At 44.4% G+C, this 21,626-nt stretch overlaps 1 protein-coding gene across 1 annotated transcript in view; it reads right to left on the bottom strand.

The window, feature by feature from the left end:
- The window catches only part of LOC144106869 (uncharacterized), a 38,485-nt gene extending 24,758 nt beyond the window's left edge, over positions 1-13,727 (bottom strand). Inside the window, exon 1 of the mRNA XM_077639816.1 lies at positions 13,405-13,727. Coding sequence (XP_077495942.1) covers positions 13,405-13,453 — 49 coding nt within the window. The 5' untranslated portion in view covers positions 13,454-13,727. The remainder of the gene's footprint in view (positions 1-13,404) is intronic.
- Between the last annotated feature and the right edge of the window lie 7,899 nt (positions 13,728-21,626).

The raw sequence follows: 21,626 nt of genomic DNA on the forward strand, positions 1-21,626 counted from the left end.
AAACCGTAATTGGACGGCGAATACAGAACCCGATCGCGGCGGCTGCGTTTTTAAGAAGGCAGAACGCTAAGGCGCCAGTGTGCTGTGTGATATCAGTGCACGTTAAAGATCCCCAGGTGGTGTAAATTATTCCGGGGCCCTCCACTACGGCACCTCTTTCTTCCTTTCTTCTTTCACCTCATCCTTTATCCCTTCCCTTACGGCGCGGTTCAGGTGCCCAACGATATATGACACAGATACTGCGCCATTTCCTTTCCCCAAAAACCAATTATTATTATTATTATTATTATTATTATAATTATTATTATTATTATTATTATTATTATTATTATTATTATTATTATTATTATTATTATTATTATTATTATTATTATTATTATTATTATTATTATTATTATTATTATTATTATTATTATTATTATTATTATTATTATTATTATTACAGCGAATACAGTGATTCGACCGAACACGGTGCTCTAAAAAGACGGCACACTACAAGACAGAGCCTCTCGCATGCCACTCGGCATGTCCATGTTCATCGGCCGTCTACTCTTAGTTTTTAGCGACCATCTTTCACCAAAGCCATCTCGTCCTCCATCGCCGCAGCAAGCCATCCGCCATCTTCTTATTGCTCACGCGCACCGTCATGTCATCCGTCTGATTTCCAATCATAGATTGGGATTCTTGGCTCGGCTATCCAGAGTTGGTCGTATAACAAGTCTGTCGGAGACGAGGCGAACATTTGCATGGCACGGAGGCCTAAATCTATCCCTGCCTCCCATGAAATCACGTTATCGCCTCTCTGATGCTGTTACAACCTCCGACTTGCTACCACGTAATGGTATCTTTCCGCAGAGTCCAACGCTTGAATTCAACCTCTGACTGCCTGGAATCCGACACTGCAGGTTTGGCGCTACTGAACGGTTCTGGTAAAAGTTTACGAAAAGATTGTGGCCGTTACATACAGAGCACACGGAACTTACTGGTTCTTCGGATTTAAAAGAACAGCAGTAATAGTGATAATAACAATAATAGTCTCAAGATTAGGGCGTGTTGTTGATGATGCCTTTTTATGCCGCATGCGAGGGCATCTGGCCAAAGAGTTCCATGACACAGGGTGTTTTCGCCTACTCAAGCTGGAATCGGAGACCCATTTCCGAAGCATTTCACTAAAAAAAAAATATTATAATAGACCGAGCAACAGGCCAGCGGAAAGCCAGCCGATTGTATCACCGGTGGGTACCGGGCGGCACTGGGGATCGAACCCCGCACCTCCCGCATGCAAGATTAGGGAGCGTTCACTTCCTGACGAAGACAAAAATAAGAGACGAGAGGGTTGCAGCGACTGTATGTCTTCTTATTCAGCCACTACCTTATTCTCCTCTCCTTGCGACTGGTCGCCACTAATTTACAAAATAACATAACATGTTATTTTGTAAATAACATAACATAACAAAATAACATGTTGATAGTCAACAAAGAAACGGAGCCGCTTTATTTACCTAAAATGCAGGGTTTTTCCCAGGTGATGTCCCTCAACAGGAAAAAATTACTGTCCAGTCTCGTCCCAATGGGGAGAGCTTGCCCTCCAGTCTTTCCCCAATGAGGAGGAGGAGAGAGGATGCGTTTTTGTGAAGGCCATAGAAACAGCGAATCGCAGTCAAGGATCGGGCGGGGCTCCCAGAACGGCCCTGTTAGTCTCTCGGGGCCGTATAATAGCCAATTATTTTAATGGCCAGCGAATGAGTCTCTGTTTAATTTAGCTTCCACTCGCCCTTCCAGGGTCGTTGTCAGGGTCGCAGGCACCACTCCCTTTGAAAGGAAGCATGCTCTATGTTTACTTTCTGTCCATGCTAACTTCAGTTGTTTTTTTTTTGCGTGTGGGAGGCAACACTTGAAAATGCGCGTTTCTTGGAGCAATGTTTATATGAAGGGCGACGCAGACAACAAAACTCTGTGCACACCAGCTCCACTTAAGCTGTAGTCGGCGTTTTGTTTGATAAAAACCACGACAGCTCAAAAGCATATTTTTCTAAAGGCAGGGTTTTGAAATTGCGGACGTACTTGAATGCATTTACTTCCGCGGTTTTGAAGATTTTCCCAGCAGCGGAGAAGAGATGCAGTATAACTGATGCCGGGTACAACGAATAAAGACCGTCACTTCCACAGGTTTGCTGAATTTCGATGTTTATGTGCAGGGTTAGACACTGCCTTGTCGCGTTGTTCCACCCGTTTCACGTAGGCTTGCCGCTCATACACTGGTATTTTGAAATTTAAACACCGCAGGACATCTGTTGTGCCTACATATGTTAAGAGAATAGGGAGGCGGAATAACAGTTAGACTTCGGTAGGGGGGGGGGGGGGGGGGCAAATAATGCATTGAACAAGATGCCATCGTATAAAATCCTACAAAGCACACAGATAAAACAAAAAAACGAAAAAAAGCGAGTAATAATTGAAGGTTATGAGGGCCTGACGCATGACGAACACATATCTCGTATGCCCTTGTCCGCACAACGCATGGTAATGAACGTAAAGTGTCCATTGAACAAAGCTCAGGCGCAAGATATATTGCGTTGGTCTTCGCGGTAGTCTAATATGCATACTAGCCAATTAATCATGGCGGTCGCCAGTCATTATCGTGCATTGCGAAACAAGAGCGAAACGTAACCAAAGCTACTAGTATGAATATAATGAGTCAGAGCGGCTAATATTAGGAGTAATGAAAGCGACCTCGCAAGAACGTAGCAGCAAGCAAAGAACAGAAATGACGGGCAGCCTAAATATCACAATAAAGCGGACAACATGAGGTCGCGATGTCGACAGCCGCGCGGCTTGCGTAAGTGCCTTCGCAGTAAAGTCCACAGCCGTACTACGGCGTCCGCGCCAGCGGCAGCAGCGCCGAAATGGTCGGGCATTCCGAGCACGATCACTGTCGACACGCCTCTCACTAGGTGGCAGCACCCTGCCTCGCAGCTACCTGCCAGCTGGGCTAATGCTCGCTCACACGTTGCTTTCGGGGAAGTGCCGACGAGGTGCATCACGGTAATTGATGACGTCAGCTGTCGCGGAGGTGAGTCAGGAAGCTGAAGACCGCCTAATGGTCTGCCTTTGGCAGAAGCTAAAATCACGGGCTACCAAATACTGCTTGCCCGACAAGTTCGCTTAGACCGTCTTTTAAAAATAAGTCGATTTTATTTCTTGAAAATTCCTACAAGCACTGGCAGGAAATATCCATTGGTTGCCTGATATATATTGGGGCTTTAAGAAACGGTTTTTTATATGTGCAGTAATGCATAAACTTTCAGTTTCAATTTATTCCAAAAGAGAGAGAGGGTTTATTGACTTGAAAGGCAGAGAGGTTGGCCTGAAAAATATCTGGCCTACTACTCATGCTTACGTGCAACTCAATGTTCTCTGAATGAACTGAGAAAACAAATTAGGCTCATGATCTATTGACGTCATTTCTGATCTGATCTGAGAAGAAGGACAACATGAATGTGCAAAGCGGACCAGTATCGCGTAGCCTCGTTGGATGGCACTGACATTAACAGTGCACATGTTTTGCCCTTTTTATCGTGCCCTGTGAAATAGAGGATTGATCTGAAGCATCTCATAACGTTCAAAGGGTTGCATCACAGCACTGGCTCAATACAATACAATACAATACAATACAATACAATACTATCGAGTACAATAGAATACAATACAATAAGGCTTTGCAAGTATAAAAAAACGCCACTTGCAGCATTTACGTATCACATAAACTACCTCCATTTCGCCTGTACCTTACCTGGCACGCTTCGAATTTCAGCGGCGAATGGCATTAATGTATAGTCTCAATGACATGACAGCCACAATTCTCCCTTGTTTTAGGTGCGTCATGACAGACATTTCTAAAGTAGGCTCTGCCGCGCGAACGTGAAAGGTCAGAAATGTGATGCGTTCCAGATGCAGCTTTCTGCCGAAATTCTTTACCGAATAATTTCGACGTTATGCTAAAAACCCAGAATTTTTCAATGTGCACTAGATTAAAGGCAGGGTATGATCACGGTTACTCTGGCAGTCATTATGTGCGTTTCTTTATTGTACACCCCAAGAATGTGTAAAGCGCTGGCACATCACCTTAGTCACGCGTGACATGACTCATCTAAGAGGAGGGCTGAAGCCTTGTTCCATGTCATGGCTTTACAGTGCGCTTTTGACGATTCAAATGTATGGAACAGGACATCTGCAGGACTGCTAGTGCCCATCTGTTATCACTACATACACGAGCATTGAATTAGCATTAAGGTTTTGAATATAGCTCAGTTCAGTGCTGCAGCTATCCGGTGTTGCCTATTTACTAGCTACCTAAACACATGTCTGTTATGTCTAGTCATAATGTTCATAATGTGTTATCGCTACTCTTTAGAAGACATGCACAGTTGAAACACGAGCATTCGTTTCATGTCGACTGTAATCATGTCGCTCCACTTTTCTGTCGAAACGGAGTTCTTCACTCACACAATGAGTCCAGCAAGCAAATTAATAAACCGAGTGCCAAAAAATTAATGACACTGACAAAAAGCACCTTCCTTGCAGCACAAACGCACATAAGGTACTGACATGCTCCCGCCCTAATTTGGTACACGAGTGGAACCATACAGGCGAGCTCTATAATTACGTTGTCACAACCTGTATACAAGCAAGCTCACTCGCTGCCTCACAACATGGAGCGGCCTTCCAACAAAAGAGAAAAATCAGTAAGCGCGTGACACCGAACGATCTTCGACGGACATGTCGCTTGCATCGATTGAGCACAACAAAGCCAGTGGAAGGTTCGTAAGGAGCTCCCACGAAATCGATCAACCCATGTGTACATCCAGGCGACTTCCTGGCCAAACTTCCACGCGCATCATGAGAGGCATAGTGGAACCAGCTGATCACGTGCGTTACAGGAGGAGTTTTAGCGTTGCGCTCTTTCCCCCGGGCGTTAGCAGCTCCTGTACCTCCGCCCCAATCGGAGTCTCATTCCCGACTAAAATTAGAAAAGCAACGGCAAAAATAAAGTGGAATGAGAAATAGTCTGTAGCCACATAGCATCACCAGGCTTAAACCAATCAAAAATAAATGAACAGGGCTAAAGTATAGCCAAAAAATTGAATTTTAAAGAAAAATCTAATTGGAAAAATAAAATTGACCACGGTAACAATGTGTCCTAAGGGCTCAACGAGCACAGACGGGTGAAAACTGTCCTCGCAGAACTGTTTTATTTAATGATGAAGAGATTTTTAATAACAATGGAGGTGCCAAAAAAAGGAAGAGATAAAGGGAAAATAAAGGGGAATGTACGGTATAAGTAAAGAAAAGGAAACAGCTAGAAATGATGAGGGTGATTGAGATGAGAAAATTGTAAAAGTGCAAAAATGTGAAGGTGAGATGGCCTTGAAGACTGGAAGGTGAAAACTTGAGGTCCAGATGACATGGTTGACATTGACGAAGGGTGCTGGAGACTAGAAGAAAAGAAGAGAGAAGAGAAAAGAAGGAATGATAACAGAATAAAAAGGGAAGAAAAGAGACAAACAAATAATAAGAATAAAGACAAAAATCAACTTATAATAATAAAGTAACGAAACAGAGGAAATATAATTGAAAAAGCAAATAACAAAAATGAGAGAGTAAAATATAAACAACACACACAAAAAACACTCACAATCGTCACACAACTTAGAAAAAATTCACACACAACCCCGCAAGCGTATTAAAGGCGCAAAATAAGAGAAGGCAAGATAACCGATGGCTCTTGAGAGTAACGCACTGGATTTTAAGAGAAGGCAAGCGTAGCAGGGGCCGGCCGAAAGTTAGGTGGGCAGATGAGGTTAAGAGGTTTGCGGGAATAGGGCGGCCGCAGCTGGCACAAGATAGGGTTAATGGGAGAGGTATGAGAGAGGCCTTTGTCCCGCAGTGGACGCAGTCAGGCTGATGACGATGACTAAAGGTCAGTTTTTCTAGGCCCTACTCTAGCTAAGCCAGTGGTCTACAGTAAATTACTTTATGATAAGAGCAGGCATTTGTCCCTCAATAGACATAGGTAGCAGGATGGCGAACGCTCAGCATGATCGGAATCTACTGTGAGGCGTCGCCAAGGCTGACGCTGCCTTGTAAGGCTATCTCGCCAGGGGTTGCACAAATAATCTACTTTTCAAATGGCATTGTTTAGTGGTGGAAGGTAGATTTAAACTGATTACATCAGGAGATAGTGAAAGCTTTAACGCCGTATAGGATGAAGACGTCCACCATAATGACGTGTCCTTGGTATTCTACTCCGCGTTGAGGAAAGGAAAAAGGGAAGAACCGGGAGAGAAGGGTGAAGATCGGAAGCAAAGATATCATAATGCAGTGTGTCAAATCGGGTGCTTTAGACTGCATGAGGTGTCCAGGCACGACGGAGAAAAACTCAACACGTGAATGGCAGCACCTCCCGTTAACCATACCTGACCGCTCACTTCTCTAGTCGCCGTCCACAGCGTCAGCATAACGCATCCCAAACATCTACGAACCGTGCGTAGTAGGCGCAGGCTAGCCTCAAACAGTATTGCTTTTATATACATCAAACGGCCAGTATTTCAGTGACCTCGACCGGCGCGATTGGCGGGCCCTGTCGGGCGGCGGAAGCCGAGGCGGAAACGGAGGTCGCGGCACGGCCGAGGTCCTCCGCCAAAGCGGTTCCACGAATGAGTTAACGCCACCGTAGCTGTTCCTCCGTATACACGCCGCGTGCATACGGGCACAGATGAATGCCACGTTGCCACCGCTTTCCTGTTCCCGCATGTCCGCGTACACAAAGTGACCGACGCCCTGAACTCTTGCGCGGCGACAGCTGTGCCGGGTACATTCGACGGGCGTATGTGGCCGCAGTCGGCGTCGAAGGGGCTCGTAAGGGAGACTGTCACGTCCACCAAGAACCCGAACGAACGCTACCCGTGTGTTTACTTGAGTAACGTGTACTGTTGGGCTAGCTGATTAAGCATACATCCGCAAGATGTCAGAGCTGAAACACCGAGGCTAAAGTCACTGGAACTAATCGAGGCGAAATACCACAGCAGGGACTATATTTAGTAAAGATTCATATCCTAAATTCTTCTTTTACCTTTTTGGTTAATGGTAACTGCCACCTGTAAAGACATAATTGGCAGCCAATTTGAAATGTCTTTCGGTGGCTTTTGTGGTGACCAAGCTAAGTGGCTCTCATATATGACCGTGCACTGCCGCGAAGCCTGCTTCCGGACACAGTGCTCTCGAAGCTTTAATCTGCGCGAACAAAGGACACGGAAACAATATAAAGCGACAAGTGCTTCATCATTTCGTCCGTGTCTTCATTCGGGACGTTTCAGACTTCAAGAACAGTGTACAGTGGCAACTATATTCACTGAACAAATTTTACTATACAGCTCACAGACTTGACTGCGTTGCTGGTTGGCTGTCAGGAGCTTCAGCTCGCATTTCAGTGTTAAACAAATCGGGAGAGCTCTCTACGTGGTCACTCACTGAAGCATTTCAATTTTATTTTAAATATCAATCTGGCGGTTTTTTGAAGACGCACACAAAACTTATTTGGCCTTCGAGTTTATCTCCACGAGGGACTTTATACTAACTGTCGATGCCGCCGTGGACATTTTGCATTGCCCTGTCGAGTTGGCGCGCTTTGAAATCTTTGCCCGGGGGCACTGTTATTGTTTGTTTGATTTTGCTGTTGTTCTCAAGTGAAAAAGGTCAAAAATCTACTTGATGGAATGGCCCAGATACACGCCGGGACTACCTAGTGTCAGAAATATTTTGCAATAAAACATTTGAAAGCAGAAGACTCCTATTGAAGTAAGCGATGAATTGGTTTCTGTGAGAAAGATGACAATGTAAGTGTGGGAAGAGGTCTTAACGTGCAAGGAATAGGATGGTTTAGATAGGAACAAATCATGGGCATGAGCTGCAAAAGAAATAGGAATAAAGAAAAAGTTTTACCGAGGTCACCGTTAAGATTCTAGAAAAACGTTGCAATGGCGGCATACACGTTTCTGCAACCGTGTCCTAGCGTAGAAGCCCCAAAGTAGCGGGCAATCCTAGCAGACAAACCCAGGCCAAGTTGCTGAAGCGGAATCTCTAGCAGGCGCCTCCTTTGAGAGCAGAAGAAGCGGCAGGACAGCAGGAAGTGATTTATAATAAGCTCTGACACGTCTCCAACCACTTTTTTTTTTAATTTGAATCCCAACGTTTCGAGGGCGGCGCGGCTTCGAAACGTTGGGTTTTAAATTAAAAGAAGTTTTTGTTGGGGACGGGTCAGGGCTTATCATAAATTATCAAACCCAACCAGACAAGAAATTCTGTCGAAATGTTTAGTTTTCAGCAGGAAGTGATCAGTAGTTTCGGGTTGATCAGAGAACGCGTATACAAAAGCAAGGCGAGTAAACCAGATCAGGACGCTGGAAATTTAATTACAAAACGCGATGACATAGCCTTGTGAAGGAAACCTCATTCTCGTGAGATCGCAGTCTTTTATCTGCTCCCGAAGAACTGATGCCGGTAGTCGGTAGAGGAAGTAAGTGTTGACCCTTTAAAGGACTGTGGGGAACTGATTTTTGTTAGTCGAGAAATGTTCCCGAGTAGCGCAAATTTTCTAAAAAGCTTTTCCTGGGTGTCGCCGCACTGCTCGCTAGACTCTTTCGTGAACTTGGCGCATGTAAGAAGGTTGAGTTGACAAGAGTACTTGCACTTTTGAGCTACATTCCAAAAGAGCACGTGATTTGACATATGTGTGTACGTGATATAAACGTCTGTACTCGATTCTCTCAGTGATATTTAAATTTTCGGCAATGTTCAAGTTTCAATAAATGTCTTTGGCGCAGCTCAGTTCTTTATTCGAATTTCAGTGACGGAGCGAAAAGGAGACATGCACTCTAAACAGAAAAGGGCCGACGCGGTGGCTAAGTGGTTATAGCGCTCGTCTGCTGGCCCGAAAGACGCGGGTTCGATCACGGCAGTGGCGGTCGAATTTCGATGGAGGCGAAATTCCAGAGGCCCGTGCACTGTGCGATGTCAGTGCACGTTAAAGAGCCCCAGGTGGTCGAAATTTCCGGAGCCCTTCACTACGGCGTCCCTCATAGTCTGAGTCACTTTACATAAACCATAAACTATAAACCATAAATCTTTGTGACTAGACTCGCATTAATCCGAATAATCCGAATCAATCAAACAGAACAGAAAAATCCGAATCAATCAAACAGAACAGAGACAAAACAAAGAATTCTGGAGCAAACTATTCATTGTTCTTTCACTGACGCGGATTCGACTTTTAGGCTAAATGCAGGTTGCAAAAAAAAAAAATCACGACGTCTATAAGGGGTCTTGCAAACATCTAGAACCCGTTAAAATTCACGTAGCGACTAGGCGCGTTCGCTTTCAGAACTAAAGCGCTCTAACGAGGCCCGTCTGTAGACAAGAGCGGTCATAATTGCAAGGGCAAGGTGAAAAGTGAAAAACACAACAAACACCAGCGTGCAAAAAAAGAAGTGAAAATGTCGCAGGCGGAGTGACCTGGCAGAAGCTCCAAAGCAGCACAAACAACGTCAGAGCACCGCCGCGCCTGTGGCGGTTATGCAGCGGGGAAGGGATGGGGGGGGGGGGGGGGGGGGGACTGCGAGCAACGCGATTGGTCACTGGCGTACCACGTGACCACCCTGCCGTGGAGCGAGGTCAGCCGTTCATTCTAGCATAACAAAGCGCAGGAAGAGCGTAAGGTCCAGATGACACATGCGACCTGGTCAGCGTATTTTTCTGGCATAAGCCCCGGCGTAGCGTTTATACGAAATAAAAATACAAAAAAGGACGGTGGAGGCAGAGCAGAGGGGTAACACAAAGCACAGCAGGAGAGAAGTAAAGGGGTGCGTTGTTTTTCTCACACGATGGCTTCCGCTGATAATGGAGGCTGCCGTTGTTCGCGAACACGCCCGGTGCCGCCACTATGACTTTAGAAGAGGAGACCAGACTGGGCGAAATAGGAGCAGGCAGCGGGTGCAGCCTAACTGAATTTCAAATGGAAACGAAAGGTGTTGGGTAATCTTCTCCACTTCCCTTCACATCCCGTCCCCGTTCACCCTAAGAGCGACAGCAAACTGTATGAAAGTGCCGCGCCTTACGTCACATGTTAGGATTACTGTAGGGAGCATTCGCCGACGTGACAGTGGGCGCCATTTTATTGTCTTTAGAGCCCTGCAAAAGGCTGCCGGCGTGTATAAAGGCATTGTCGCCTCCTGCTCTACGCTACACTGCTGAAGATACGCACTGGAGAACAAAATGACACCCGTGACATCACGCGAATACGTCCTATACCAAGTGCATTAAAAAAAATTACAGATTTTATTCAAAAACTATGAGAGAAACGTCTGTGCGGTATGTGAAGTTAGATTGTACAGCAAGGGGGACGTTATGCACGCGATAGTGCTCGATTAAAAGACAATCGTCTTTTAATCGAATTAACGCCAGAATTAACTAACCAATTTTTTAGTTTTTTTTACTTAGGACCCAAGATTGTAATGCGAAGTTGAAGGTCGCGAATCGAAGACGATTCCAGTTTTTAGATTTTCTCAGTCGGCATTGTGGTTCGAAATATCAAGCGTCAAAAATGCTTTCTTTTTTTAAAGTTCGTTTAGTTGACTTTCCGGCGTTGCGCATTTCTAAAACGGCGCCGCTGCGTCTGGAATTATCGCCAAAGTCACGTGAACATCTTCTACAACTTCAAATGCACAAACCTCGTCTGTATTTTCTTAATTAAAAATGCGACTGCAGCCACTTCAGCAATATTCGCTGCGGGAAAGCCAACTTTACGACGCTTCAAAGGCACATTTTTCACCCTTAATCTTCCGAACCACAATGCTGATACAGAAAATTTAAAAAACTGGATTTTCCTGTGACGTTGGCGGCTTTCCATTTCGCATTACAATCGTGCGCCCTAAAAAAAAATTGAAAAGTTGATTAGTGAATTTCAGCAAATAATCGTTTATTAGTTGAGCTGTATAACGCAACAATGTTCGCTTTGCTGTAAAATTCATCTGACAAGACCGCAGCGACGTATCTATGACGTTTAAAAAATAAAAACCTGTAGAGGTCAGGAAAAATCGCACGGTGTACCGTCGTCTCTGCTCTCTGCACGGCCGCTGCAAAGACACGTAATCAGAGGGAAGTTCTCATTTTTGTAAACCAGTTATGACTCCCGTGTTTTCCAATAGGTTCACAATCAATTGATAGATTTCGATCCTCTCCTGCCTTTTTTCTTTTTGGCTAAAACAACAGTCGACGTCGCTGCCGCTGAGGCATTACGGCTTGCGCTTAAACTGGTTGAGGAGGAGATTATGCAGAATGCAGGGGTTGCATTATGCAGTCAAGTGGAAACACAGCGATTAAGCGTGGGGCACTGAGACGTTCGTGTTTATGGTAAAGGAATAGCCATAAGCTGAAACTGCAGAGGATAAGCAAGTTTAAATTTATTTTTGGGAATGGCAAGGGGCAGAGATCGTGAGCAGTGTTTTGGGATTACGCCAAAGTGCGCCACTTCTTTTAAAGCCCCTTCACTTTATTTAAATTGGAACGTTGGCTTCAAACTCGCATTTCCTGGCGAGCACTTCATAATTCTTTCCTAACTGTCCAGGTCGCCAATACTGAGCCTTACCACTGCCTTTCATACTGTTCGGATGTAGTTCTAAAGCTATAGGGACCCCATGCGTTAGGTATAGTTAATTCTAACGCGCCCATTGCTAATAATAATAATAATAATAATAATAATAATAATAATAATAATAATAATAATAATAATAATTGGTTTTCGGAGAAAGTAAATGGCGCAGTATATGTCTCATATATCGTTGGACACCTGAACCGCGCCGTAAGAGAAGTGATAAAGGAGGGAGTGAAAGAAGAAACGAAGAAAGAGGTGCCGTAGTGGAGGGCTCCGGAATAATTTCGACCACCTGGGGATCTTTAACGTGCACTGACATCGCACAGCACATCGTAAGGCGCTCGTGAACAAAAACACAGTTTCTGGCACAAAGCTTCATAGCGTGCCGCAGTCCACGACTCCGGCGTCGCTCACAATCTGTAAAAGCCGATACAGTCTCGAACATGTAATTCTGAAAGGTGTTAGATTGTCTAATTATGCCCATTTAGCAATTATTGTTTGGCGGCAGTTTCTTCAGTTTCTTCAGCTGCTGATCGTAGTACCATACTCTCACTTGACCGTGCATATTGCCGCCTTTTACGCCTTTGTAAATTCAATTGTCCCGCAGACAACTGCATTCATCTGTCTACCCAGCTATTTTATTTATTAGCAAAGAAATCTCCACTGAAAAACTATGCCACTGAAAACAAGTACAGCGCTCTCGAAATGTAGCATTTGCACATGAACTACGGCCATAGCCGGCTTCCATGTTCACTTTATTTCTTGCTCTAATACGAATACTAATACACCAATTCCCTAATGCGAAATACTAATACGAATGTTACGGATCACTAGGCGTTCATAAGCTCTGCCTTTAGCAATTTCAGAAGCTTGTGAAGATGCTTGATTCTTAATCTTCTTTCGTGTTTTATACGCATTAGATTTCACCCGAGAGAGATGATGTTGACGAAAGATCGAAGCTTTAAATTTGCATTTCCTCATTATTACGATAAAAGGGCCATATCAGGCAGCCCTTGAGCCAGCAGCTCCTTGCTTCCGAGGCCCGGAAAAAAGGTTGAGAAAGACAGAAAAGCAAAAAGCAGATGTACAATCTGAATTAAGGGAGGTCAGTACCGCTCCTAGTCTTCAAAGAGTCAAAAATGATTCAAACACAACATTTCGTTAATTTAAAGTTTACAGACTTAAAGGTCACACAATACAATAGAGAGCGCTGCACAAAGTAGTTGTGCCTTCATTACACAATTATTTCATTTATTTCCCGAAAGACGTGTGTTCATGGGTAATGCAACCGCCCCTTGAGGACACTATACGTACCAGCATAGAGTCAGGAAAACTGAAGAATGAACGCAGGAAAATTTGATCATCGTCCTGATCATCAAGCAGTAAAACATGGGGATAAGTAGTAATCCGCAATTATAATAACTTCCAATTTTTATGAAGAACTTTGTGTTCACACACTCTGTGCTCACCGGCATTGCAGGATGGGGTCACCGGTCTTGTTTCATATAATGGCCACTTCTACAATTACTCTTCCTTTGCATTTTCATAGGTTTCACTCTTTTCTCCCAAATCGCAGCTGCTATGCTTTTATTCCATTCATTTCAGATTAACTGCTTTGTCTCCTCAGCAATGCATGAGAGCATTGAATACAAAGGGCGCACACAGAAGTAGTCAAATGAAAAGGAATACGAACTTACCGGTCGTGACGACACAGGCCAGCCAGGCTAGCTTCATGACGAAGCACATCCACAGGGGCTACTCTGCTCACTGTCACTGTGTCCCAGCGCTTCGGAGCGTGCGCTCTCAATAAAGCACACTCCAACGAGTGTCCAACACAAAGCTGAATATCCAAGCCAAGCCGATGTCGATGAAACCAACGAAACTCTTGGACGATCACCCCGGCGTCGAACGCATGGCTCTCTGTGTGTTCCCGTAGTGCAGCGGCAGCCACTTCTGGGGCGGCGTTCCCGGCGGCGTTATTTTTCAAAACCGCGCCGGGGAGGACCGGACTGACCCTTTCCACCCCCGCACCACGCAGCGAGGGCGGCGAATCGCGAAATCGGACAAAACCGCTGGGCCGCCACCAGCGAGATTGGAAAGGAGGAATGGGAGGAAACAGGAAAGGAGAATTGAGAAAGAGGTATTAAAGAAAGAAACAAGAACGAAAAAGGGAGCGAGCGAAGAACGAACGAAGGGGCGAACAGCCGTTATTCGGTTTTCGTTCACGTTCGCACCCTGCCCGTCTCGCGGGCCACGTGAACAAATATAAATTGAAAAAAGAATGAAAGACAAGGAAAAGAGGAACAAAGCGCTTTGGGCGGGGAGGGCTGTCCATCCGCTCGTGGCCACGGACGAAAACGTCGCACAAATAAAACAAGAGGCGTGGCGGCCTTTGAGTTGATTAATCCGAAGAAAGAAGTTGGGAGAGAGGGAAGGGAGAGAAAGAGCGGCGGGGTGGGGGAATGAAAGAGCAAATTGGTTGAGGGGGAGTAAGCCCAGGCTCGCGTTGTTACCACGTGACCGCTTCTGTCTCCGGCGTGGTTACTCGTAGCACGTGCTTCCGCCATATTGTTGGTAATAAAGGCGTCAGAAGCTTCGCTTTTCTTCTACTCTTTTTTATATCCAATGACGTAGCTTTGTAGGTATAGAAGAGAGCATGTTTACTCCAGATTAAAACTAGGCCATTGCTGGGCCGTGGAAACCTTAAGTCACGGAACAGGTTTCTCTACATCTCGTGCACCGGTATCTTGTCTAGTGGAAACAAGCAACCCGCCGCAGCTCTTTTAATGGGTGAAATGGAACCGACGACCTCCGCAAGTTGAAATATATAGAGCGCCGGTGACCTGTAGGGGTCGGCTAGATTGACAAGGAGGGAATGAGTTTTTTTGGTTCCTATCGAGGGTAACGGCGAAGACGTCTACACAGGTGTCTTTTTTTCATCCTGATAATCCGGACCGCTCGCGAAAATAATTTTCGTTAGCATTACTAGCACTGATGCTGTAAATGGAAGGACGTAATGCCAGAAAACAAAAAGAAATATGAATGATAGAGACCGAGACGTCATTGCAATGCGACTGATTGTGAATCGGCGAATATGCAGGCCAATTTCAAAGCGTAGAAATAATCTAGTTTTATGGTTTTAGGTCGTTTAACGTATAAAACCTACTCAGGCTATGAGGGACGCTGTAGTGCAGGGCTTCGGGTAATTTCGACCACCTGGGGTTCTTTAACGCGCACTGACATCGCACAGCACACGGGCCTGTAGAATTTCGCCTCGATAATAATAATAATAATAATAATTGGTTTTCGGGGAATGGAAATGGCGCAGTATCTGTCTCATATATCGTTGGACACCGGAACCGCGCCCTAAGGGAAGGGATAAGGGAGGGAGTGAAAGAAGAAAGGAAGTGAGAGGTGCCGTAGTGGAGGGCTCAGGAATAATTTCGACCACCTGGGGATCTTTAACGTGCACTGACATCGCACAGCACACGGGCGCCTTAGCGTTTTTCCTCCATAAAAACGCAGCCGCCGCGGTCGGGTCCGAACCCGGGAACTCGATGGAAATGCGACTTCCGTAGTAGCCAGGATCGAAACCGCGTCTTTCGGGTCAGTAGCCGAGAACCATGACCAATGAGTCACCGCGAAGGCTGGAAATATTAAAATTAAGAATAATGAAGAAAATATATTCCTAGCATCATGGCAGAGGAGGCACCGGATGATCGAACGCTTTCAGCTACCGTTTATATATACGTGCGGCAGTAGGAAACAAAAAAAGCGCAAAACAAATTGCGGAAATACGACACTTCAAAAAGCAAGCTGAGAAAACACAACAGTGGCCTCTTCGAGTAAGCGGACAGATGGGGAGACGGTTGGGGAATCCACGTGCGATAAAATAGGGAACTCAAATTGGGGGAAAAAGGGGGAAGCAGAGAAGGAAAACGGAGACATTAGCGAGTAGCGCGTGCGAGCATGCAGTTCAGTAGGGAGGGACCCGGGCGTTTATAGAAAGGATCGATGGCGGCTTCCTTACACCGCACGCGGAGGTTCGAAGCCTCACGCGAGCGGCCGATTGAGACGTCGATAATACGTCCGGTGTGCCGGCGATGAAGGCGAAAACACACAGACGCGCACATACAGTCGCCACGGCCGACGACTCTTTCAGTCTTCCTGACTGCCTGTTGATATCCAGGGGTCAGTGGCTCTCGACACTAACAGGCACGAACACTTGAGGAAGGACCCCGAAAATCCTTATCTGGGAGCAAAAAAAAACATTCTCCCAGACTTTGCACTCTCCGCCGAGGAGAGGGGGAAGAGGGGGTCAATACTCGTGGCCCTTTCCAGCCTGACGATAGTACCTTCACTCACCAGGCTTACCAGAGGAACTTCTCAAGCCCAGACAGGCATCCGCGCTGAGAAAGTAGGGTTAGGTGCAAATCGAAAAGTTAGGAAGCTGGGACTCAAGAGAGAGAGAGGGGGGGAGAGAGATGGAGAGAGGGAGGGGGGAGAAATAGATAGATAGATAGATAGATAGATAGATAGATAGATAGATAGATAGATAGATAGATAGATAGATAGATAGATAGATAGATAGATAGATAGATAGATAGATAGATAGACGGACAGATAGATGGACAGATAGATGGACAGATAGATAGATAGATAGATAGATAGATAGATAGATAGATAGATAGATAGATAGATAGATAGATAGATAGATAGATAGATAGATAGATAGATAGATAGATAGATAGATAGATAGATAGATAGATAGATAGATAGATAGATAGATAGATAGATAGATAGATAGATAGATAGATAGATAGATAGATAGATAGATAGATAGATAGATAGATAGATAGATAGATAGATAGATAGATAGATAGATAGATAGATAGATAGATAGATAGATAGATAGATAGATAGATAGATAGATAGATAGATAGATAGATAGATAGATAGATAGATAGATAGATAGATAGATAGATAGATAGATAGATAGATAGATAGATAGATAGATAGATAGATAGATAGATAGATAGATAGATAGATAGATAGATAGATAGATAGATAGATAGATAGATAGATAGATAGATAGATAGATAGATAGATAGATAGATAGATAGATAGATAGATAGATAGATAGATAGATAGATAGATAGATAGATAGATAGATAGATAGATAGATAGATAGATAGATAGATAGATAGATAGATAGATAGATAGATAGATAGATAGATAGATAGATAGATAGATAGATAGATAGATAGATAGATAGATAGATAGATAGATAGATAGATAGATAGATAGATAGATAGATAGATAGATAGATAGATAGATAGATAGATAGATAGATAGATAGATAGATAGATAGATAGATAGATAGATAGATAGATAGATAGATAGATAGATAGATAGATAGATAGATAGATAGATAGATAGATAGATAGATAGATAGATAGATAGATAGATAGATAGATAGATAGATAGATAGATAGATAGATAGATAGATAGATAGATAGATAGATAGATAGATAGATAGATAGATAGATAGATAGATAGATAGATAGATAGATAGATAGATAGATAGATAGATAGATAGATAGATAGATAGATAGATAGATAGATAGATAGATAGATAGATAGATAGATAGATAGATAGATAGATAGATAGATAGATAGATAGATAGATAGATAGATAGATAGATAGATAGATAGAGAGAGAGAGAGAGAGAGCTCTTAATGAAAAACATTTTAGCCGGCGTAAATATTCATTGACATGCGACTCTGCGTATGGGAGGGAACTGGGGAGTAAGGATGCAAGAAGGGTGCTAGAAAAAAGTGTGGTCACTGAAAAGGGTTGCAACGCAATAGTTCTCTGCGTGATGGCTTTTTTGGGATGAGACTGATGTCAAGTTAGGTGCATGTACAGTGGAGTGATCAAGGGTTCGGGAAATTTAGAGCACGAATTTTGAGGTTCTCAGTAATCACCCGTGCAATGATCTTACTGAAACATTCCAGAATTATAGGAATGTGGAGTCCATATACATGATATCGAAAATATACGGAAATTCATATGCTTGCCATTGATCTTCCGTATGGTTTCCATATCGGTTCCATATAGTTGGCGCCCGATTTTCATGTGATGCGCGTACTGGCAGAACCGTTCGTATGCATGTAAACTTTTCGATTTACGTTGTCCGTTTGCAGTTCGTATAGACTCGGTATGTTGTGCATGTTTTGCATATGAGGATCACGTCAAACATATGGCGTTGTGGGAATAGTCAAACTGAATGTTTCACCAGAGCGTGCGTGAAGTTTGGCGTATAATCGTCACTTAACGAGTTTTTTTTCTTTAATTAGCCAAATCCCTTTAACAACAGCTTAGAAAACACGAGCCTGTTATCCGCAGAAACCGCAGCGGTAGCCAAGCTGTTACATGATATGCTTTAAATGCTAGTCAAAGAAGCTGTACACCAACCAGTAACAAACAAATTATGCAGATAATTTGATCAATATAAGCAGCTCAACTTCTTTCGAATTCATTCTCTTCAATGGGAAACTGTGGATCTGACCCCGGTTTGTTTTGAAAACTGTATATTTTCCGTAGTAATTCAAGCTCTATTATTAAATAAAAGCAGTGCTTAAAGTTATGGATGTGGGAATATTCGAAAATTTAGAATAGCGATCATTGTAAAACAACGCAAAAAAAAGAAACGAGGACCAGGTAAATAAAGAAAAAGAGAAGAGAAACAGAAAGTATCTTTCTTTCTCTGGTCCTACTTTTCTTGCACGCGCGGTTTTACAACGAACCTATACCAGCTAGCCCAGCACACCCTGCCTTGATGCGCAGGGTGTGCTGCAAACACGCATCACGCAAACACGTGTCATTTGACGATGAAAGAGTTAATATACTGGCTTCGTGTTGCGACCCCTTAGTGGATGTTAGTTCAAACAGGTTGGCTTAGTGCATGTTAGGACTAATTATAGCACAGCGCCACGCCAGCTTCGCCAGCTCTTCAATGTTTCTCATGGTTGGCCGTTTTGTACGAATATTCGCGCAAGTATTCGATTCGTATTCGGTTCGGTTTTATCACTGTTTGATTTCTTCACAAAAGTTTCAGCAGTATCATATTACTTAACTACTACTTGACTAAAACTAGGTGCACCTGCGGATACCCACCGGTAAGAAATTCTTTTCCCACCTACATGGCGTGTGTCGCTGCCGATGGTGTTGCGAAACAAACCTTGGCTTAACTGTAATGAGAATATTGTATTTATAGTGTATTGGTAATAGAATTCGACGTCTTATGATACGCAGCGGCTAGTTCCAAAGCACCGTTCGCTGCGGCTGCAAGAAGCGACTTACTAGCCTGTGTGCCATGTATTCTTGCTTCTATGTTGCAGATATATAAGCTTATCTACTGCCATTTTTTATATATCGAATTATCGACATATCGAACTATGTGGCGATCCCCTTCCAGTTCGATGCATCTGGGTTCGTATTTCGGATCCCAGCCTTCTATGACAGCTATATTTCTTTTGATGGCAGCGCGTTCAGGACACGTGACGAAAACCGTCAGCTTGCGGTGTCTCGAAAGAACGTCAAGAAACTGACTCTTTTGTGAGCGCGCACTCCCAGGTGGCGTTTCCTGAACGCCTCATAAACGCTGAGCATTATTCTTAGGTGTAAGCATGAATTGGCACAAACAGCTTAAGCGCGGTAAAATAAAACTGCCAAGTGTTTACGCTCTGCTGAATGACGCGCTAAACTCGGCTAAAGCTGACGCTGTCCTGCTGCTTGTCCTTTGCTAAAGGCTAAGGCCTACTGTAAAGCATAAGACCAGCTGACGGTCACGTGACCGGATGTTGACCGTCTACGTTGTCACGTGACCGGACGTTGATGGTGTACGCTCTGAATCTGCCGCGGAGGGCTCCGTATAACAGCTTCAGCTGTAAAAAAAAATTGAAAGAAGTTTGCTGTTGAATATTGCTGAAGTAGAATGAAAAGAAAGGTTTTACCGGGAATATCGCCTTTCATTGTCAACGCTTGGCTCAGCGATGCTGTGAAAGTTTTTACGTTACTATAGGAAAGGGAAAAGTTCATAGTCCGTACAGGAGAGGTTATTTCACAGTCCTTACTGTCAGCACGCAGATGTCCTTGGCTGCGATTTCAGGAATCGGGTATGGGGATAGTCAGTAAATTCCTTTTTTAGTGCCTCCAATCAAACAAAACCAGGAAAACTCGTTGAGTTGGGGCATGCCTTCTGAACCTTAAAAAGGAGAAAATGAACGCACTGCAAGAAGACAATAAAAGAAAGCCTGAAGAAAACTCTGCCCGCGGGCGCCAAATCACGATAAAAGTTCACCCATTTCTTCGTCACTCCTGCGGTTTAGTTTCGCAATAAGTAAGAATGAAGACTTAGCGATTCTGTTTCTTCTTGAGGAGTTACGTAAGCAATTCACTGCAATCGATGAATGGGTCATTTCACATAGTAAGGAACAACGATTTGTAGATCACAATAATTTACTCGCGCTGGACCCTTTCTTTAAACCTCACAATCTTGGTTATCTCCTTCACCGGTTCTGACGAACGACAAACGGAAGGCATTGGTCAGAAGTGGCACTCGCGGTTGATAATTGATAATTGGTTTTTGGAGAAAGGAAATGGCGCAGTATCTGTCTCATATATCGTTGGACACCTGAACTGCGCCGTAAGGGAAGGGACAAGGGAGGGAGTGAAAGAAGAAAGGAAGAAAGAGGTGCCGTAGTGGAGGGCTCCGGAATAATTTCGACCACCTGGGGATCTTTAACGTGCACTGACATCGCACAGCACACGGGCGCCTTAGCGTTTTTCCTCCATAAAAACGCAACCGCCGCGGTCGGGTTCGAACTCGGGAACTCCGGATCAGCAGTCGAGCGCCCTAACCACTGAGCCACCGCGGAGGGGGCACTCGCGGACGAAGTGCGAAATGTGCGCTGATGTGATCCGCCACACTGGCGCCGAGTACAACGAAGGAAAAGCTACGTAGTATGTGGTACCGCATACGCGCAGACACGCACCGGCACTGCCACCAACTAGGCAGCCTAAAGAGCGAAGTCAGCGATTTTACAATATTACTACTTTGGTTTCGAACCCAAAGCGGAAAAAGCTTCTGCTCGTGTTCTTCAAGATTGGATCTGTTATCTAACGTAGCAGACAGGCTATTCCGCATTTCTTGGGACATCCTTCTTTTCCCAGCTGGACAAATGTTTGATGCCCAATGGACGCTCGATCAGTTCTTCCTGTGGTGCAGAAAATTCAGAAATGTGACATGCTTTCAGCAGCTGCGACCAATGTATTTGTTTCATGCGCCCAAAATAAAAATTAACTAAAAATATTTGCATTTAAGGAATTAATTTCCATGTAGTGTCATTAATTATTCTGAGCAGAAATTTGTAACGTAATTTAATAACATGTGCGCAATTTTAGTGTAAGCTATTAGTAATCTGATTTAATTGCATCCAAAACGTAACCTTCCTAGCCACCGCGGTGGCTCAGTAGTTACGGTGCTCGGCAGCTGACCCGAAAGACGCGGGTTAGATCCCGTCCGCGGCGATCACATTTCGACGGAGGCAAAATGTTCGAGGCCTGTGTACTGTGCGTTGTCAATGCACGTTAAACAACCCAAGGTGGTCGAAACTTCCGGAGCCATTCACTACGGCGTCCCCCACAACCTGAGTCGCTCTGGGACGTTAAACCCGCATAAGACCAAGAGTAACCTTCCTAGCATGCGCACGTGTTTGCACTCCATCACCCCATCTTGGTCAATCTTTGCTGGACTGATGCCAAGGGGCGGCGAGACAGCTCATATGGCTATTTTTTTCGAAGCGAGCAATTTTAGCGCCCCGCGAGCTCGTCGTTCTTCTTAAAGGTCGTCGC

Source organism: Amblyomma americanum, chromosome 10 (assembly GCF_052857255.1).
Source record: "Amblyomma americanum isolate KBUSLIRL-KWMA chromosome 10, ASM5285725v1, whole genome shotgun sequence".
Taxonomy (NCBI): domain Eukaryota; kingdom Metazoa; phylum Arthropoda; class Arachnida; order Ixodida; family Ixodidae; genus Amblyomma; species Amblyomma americanum.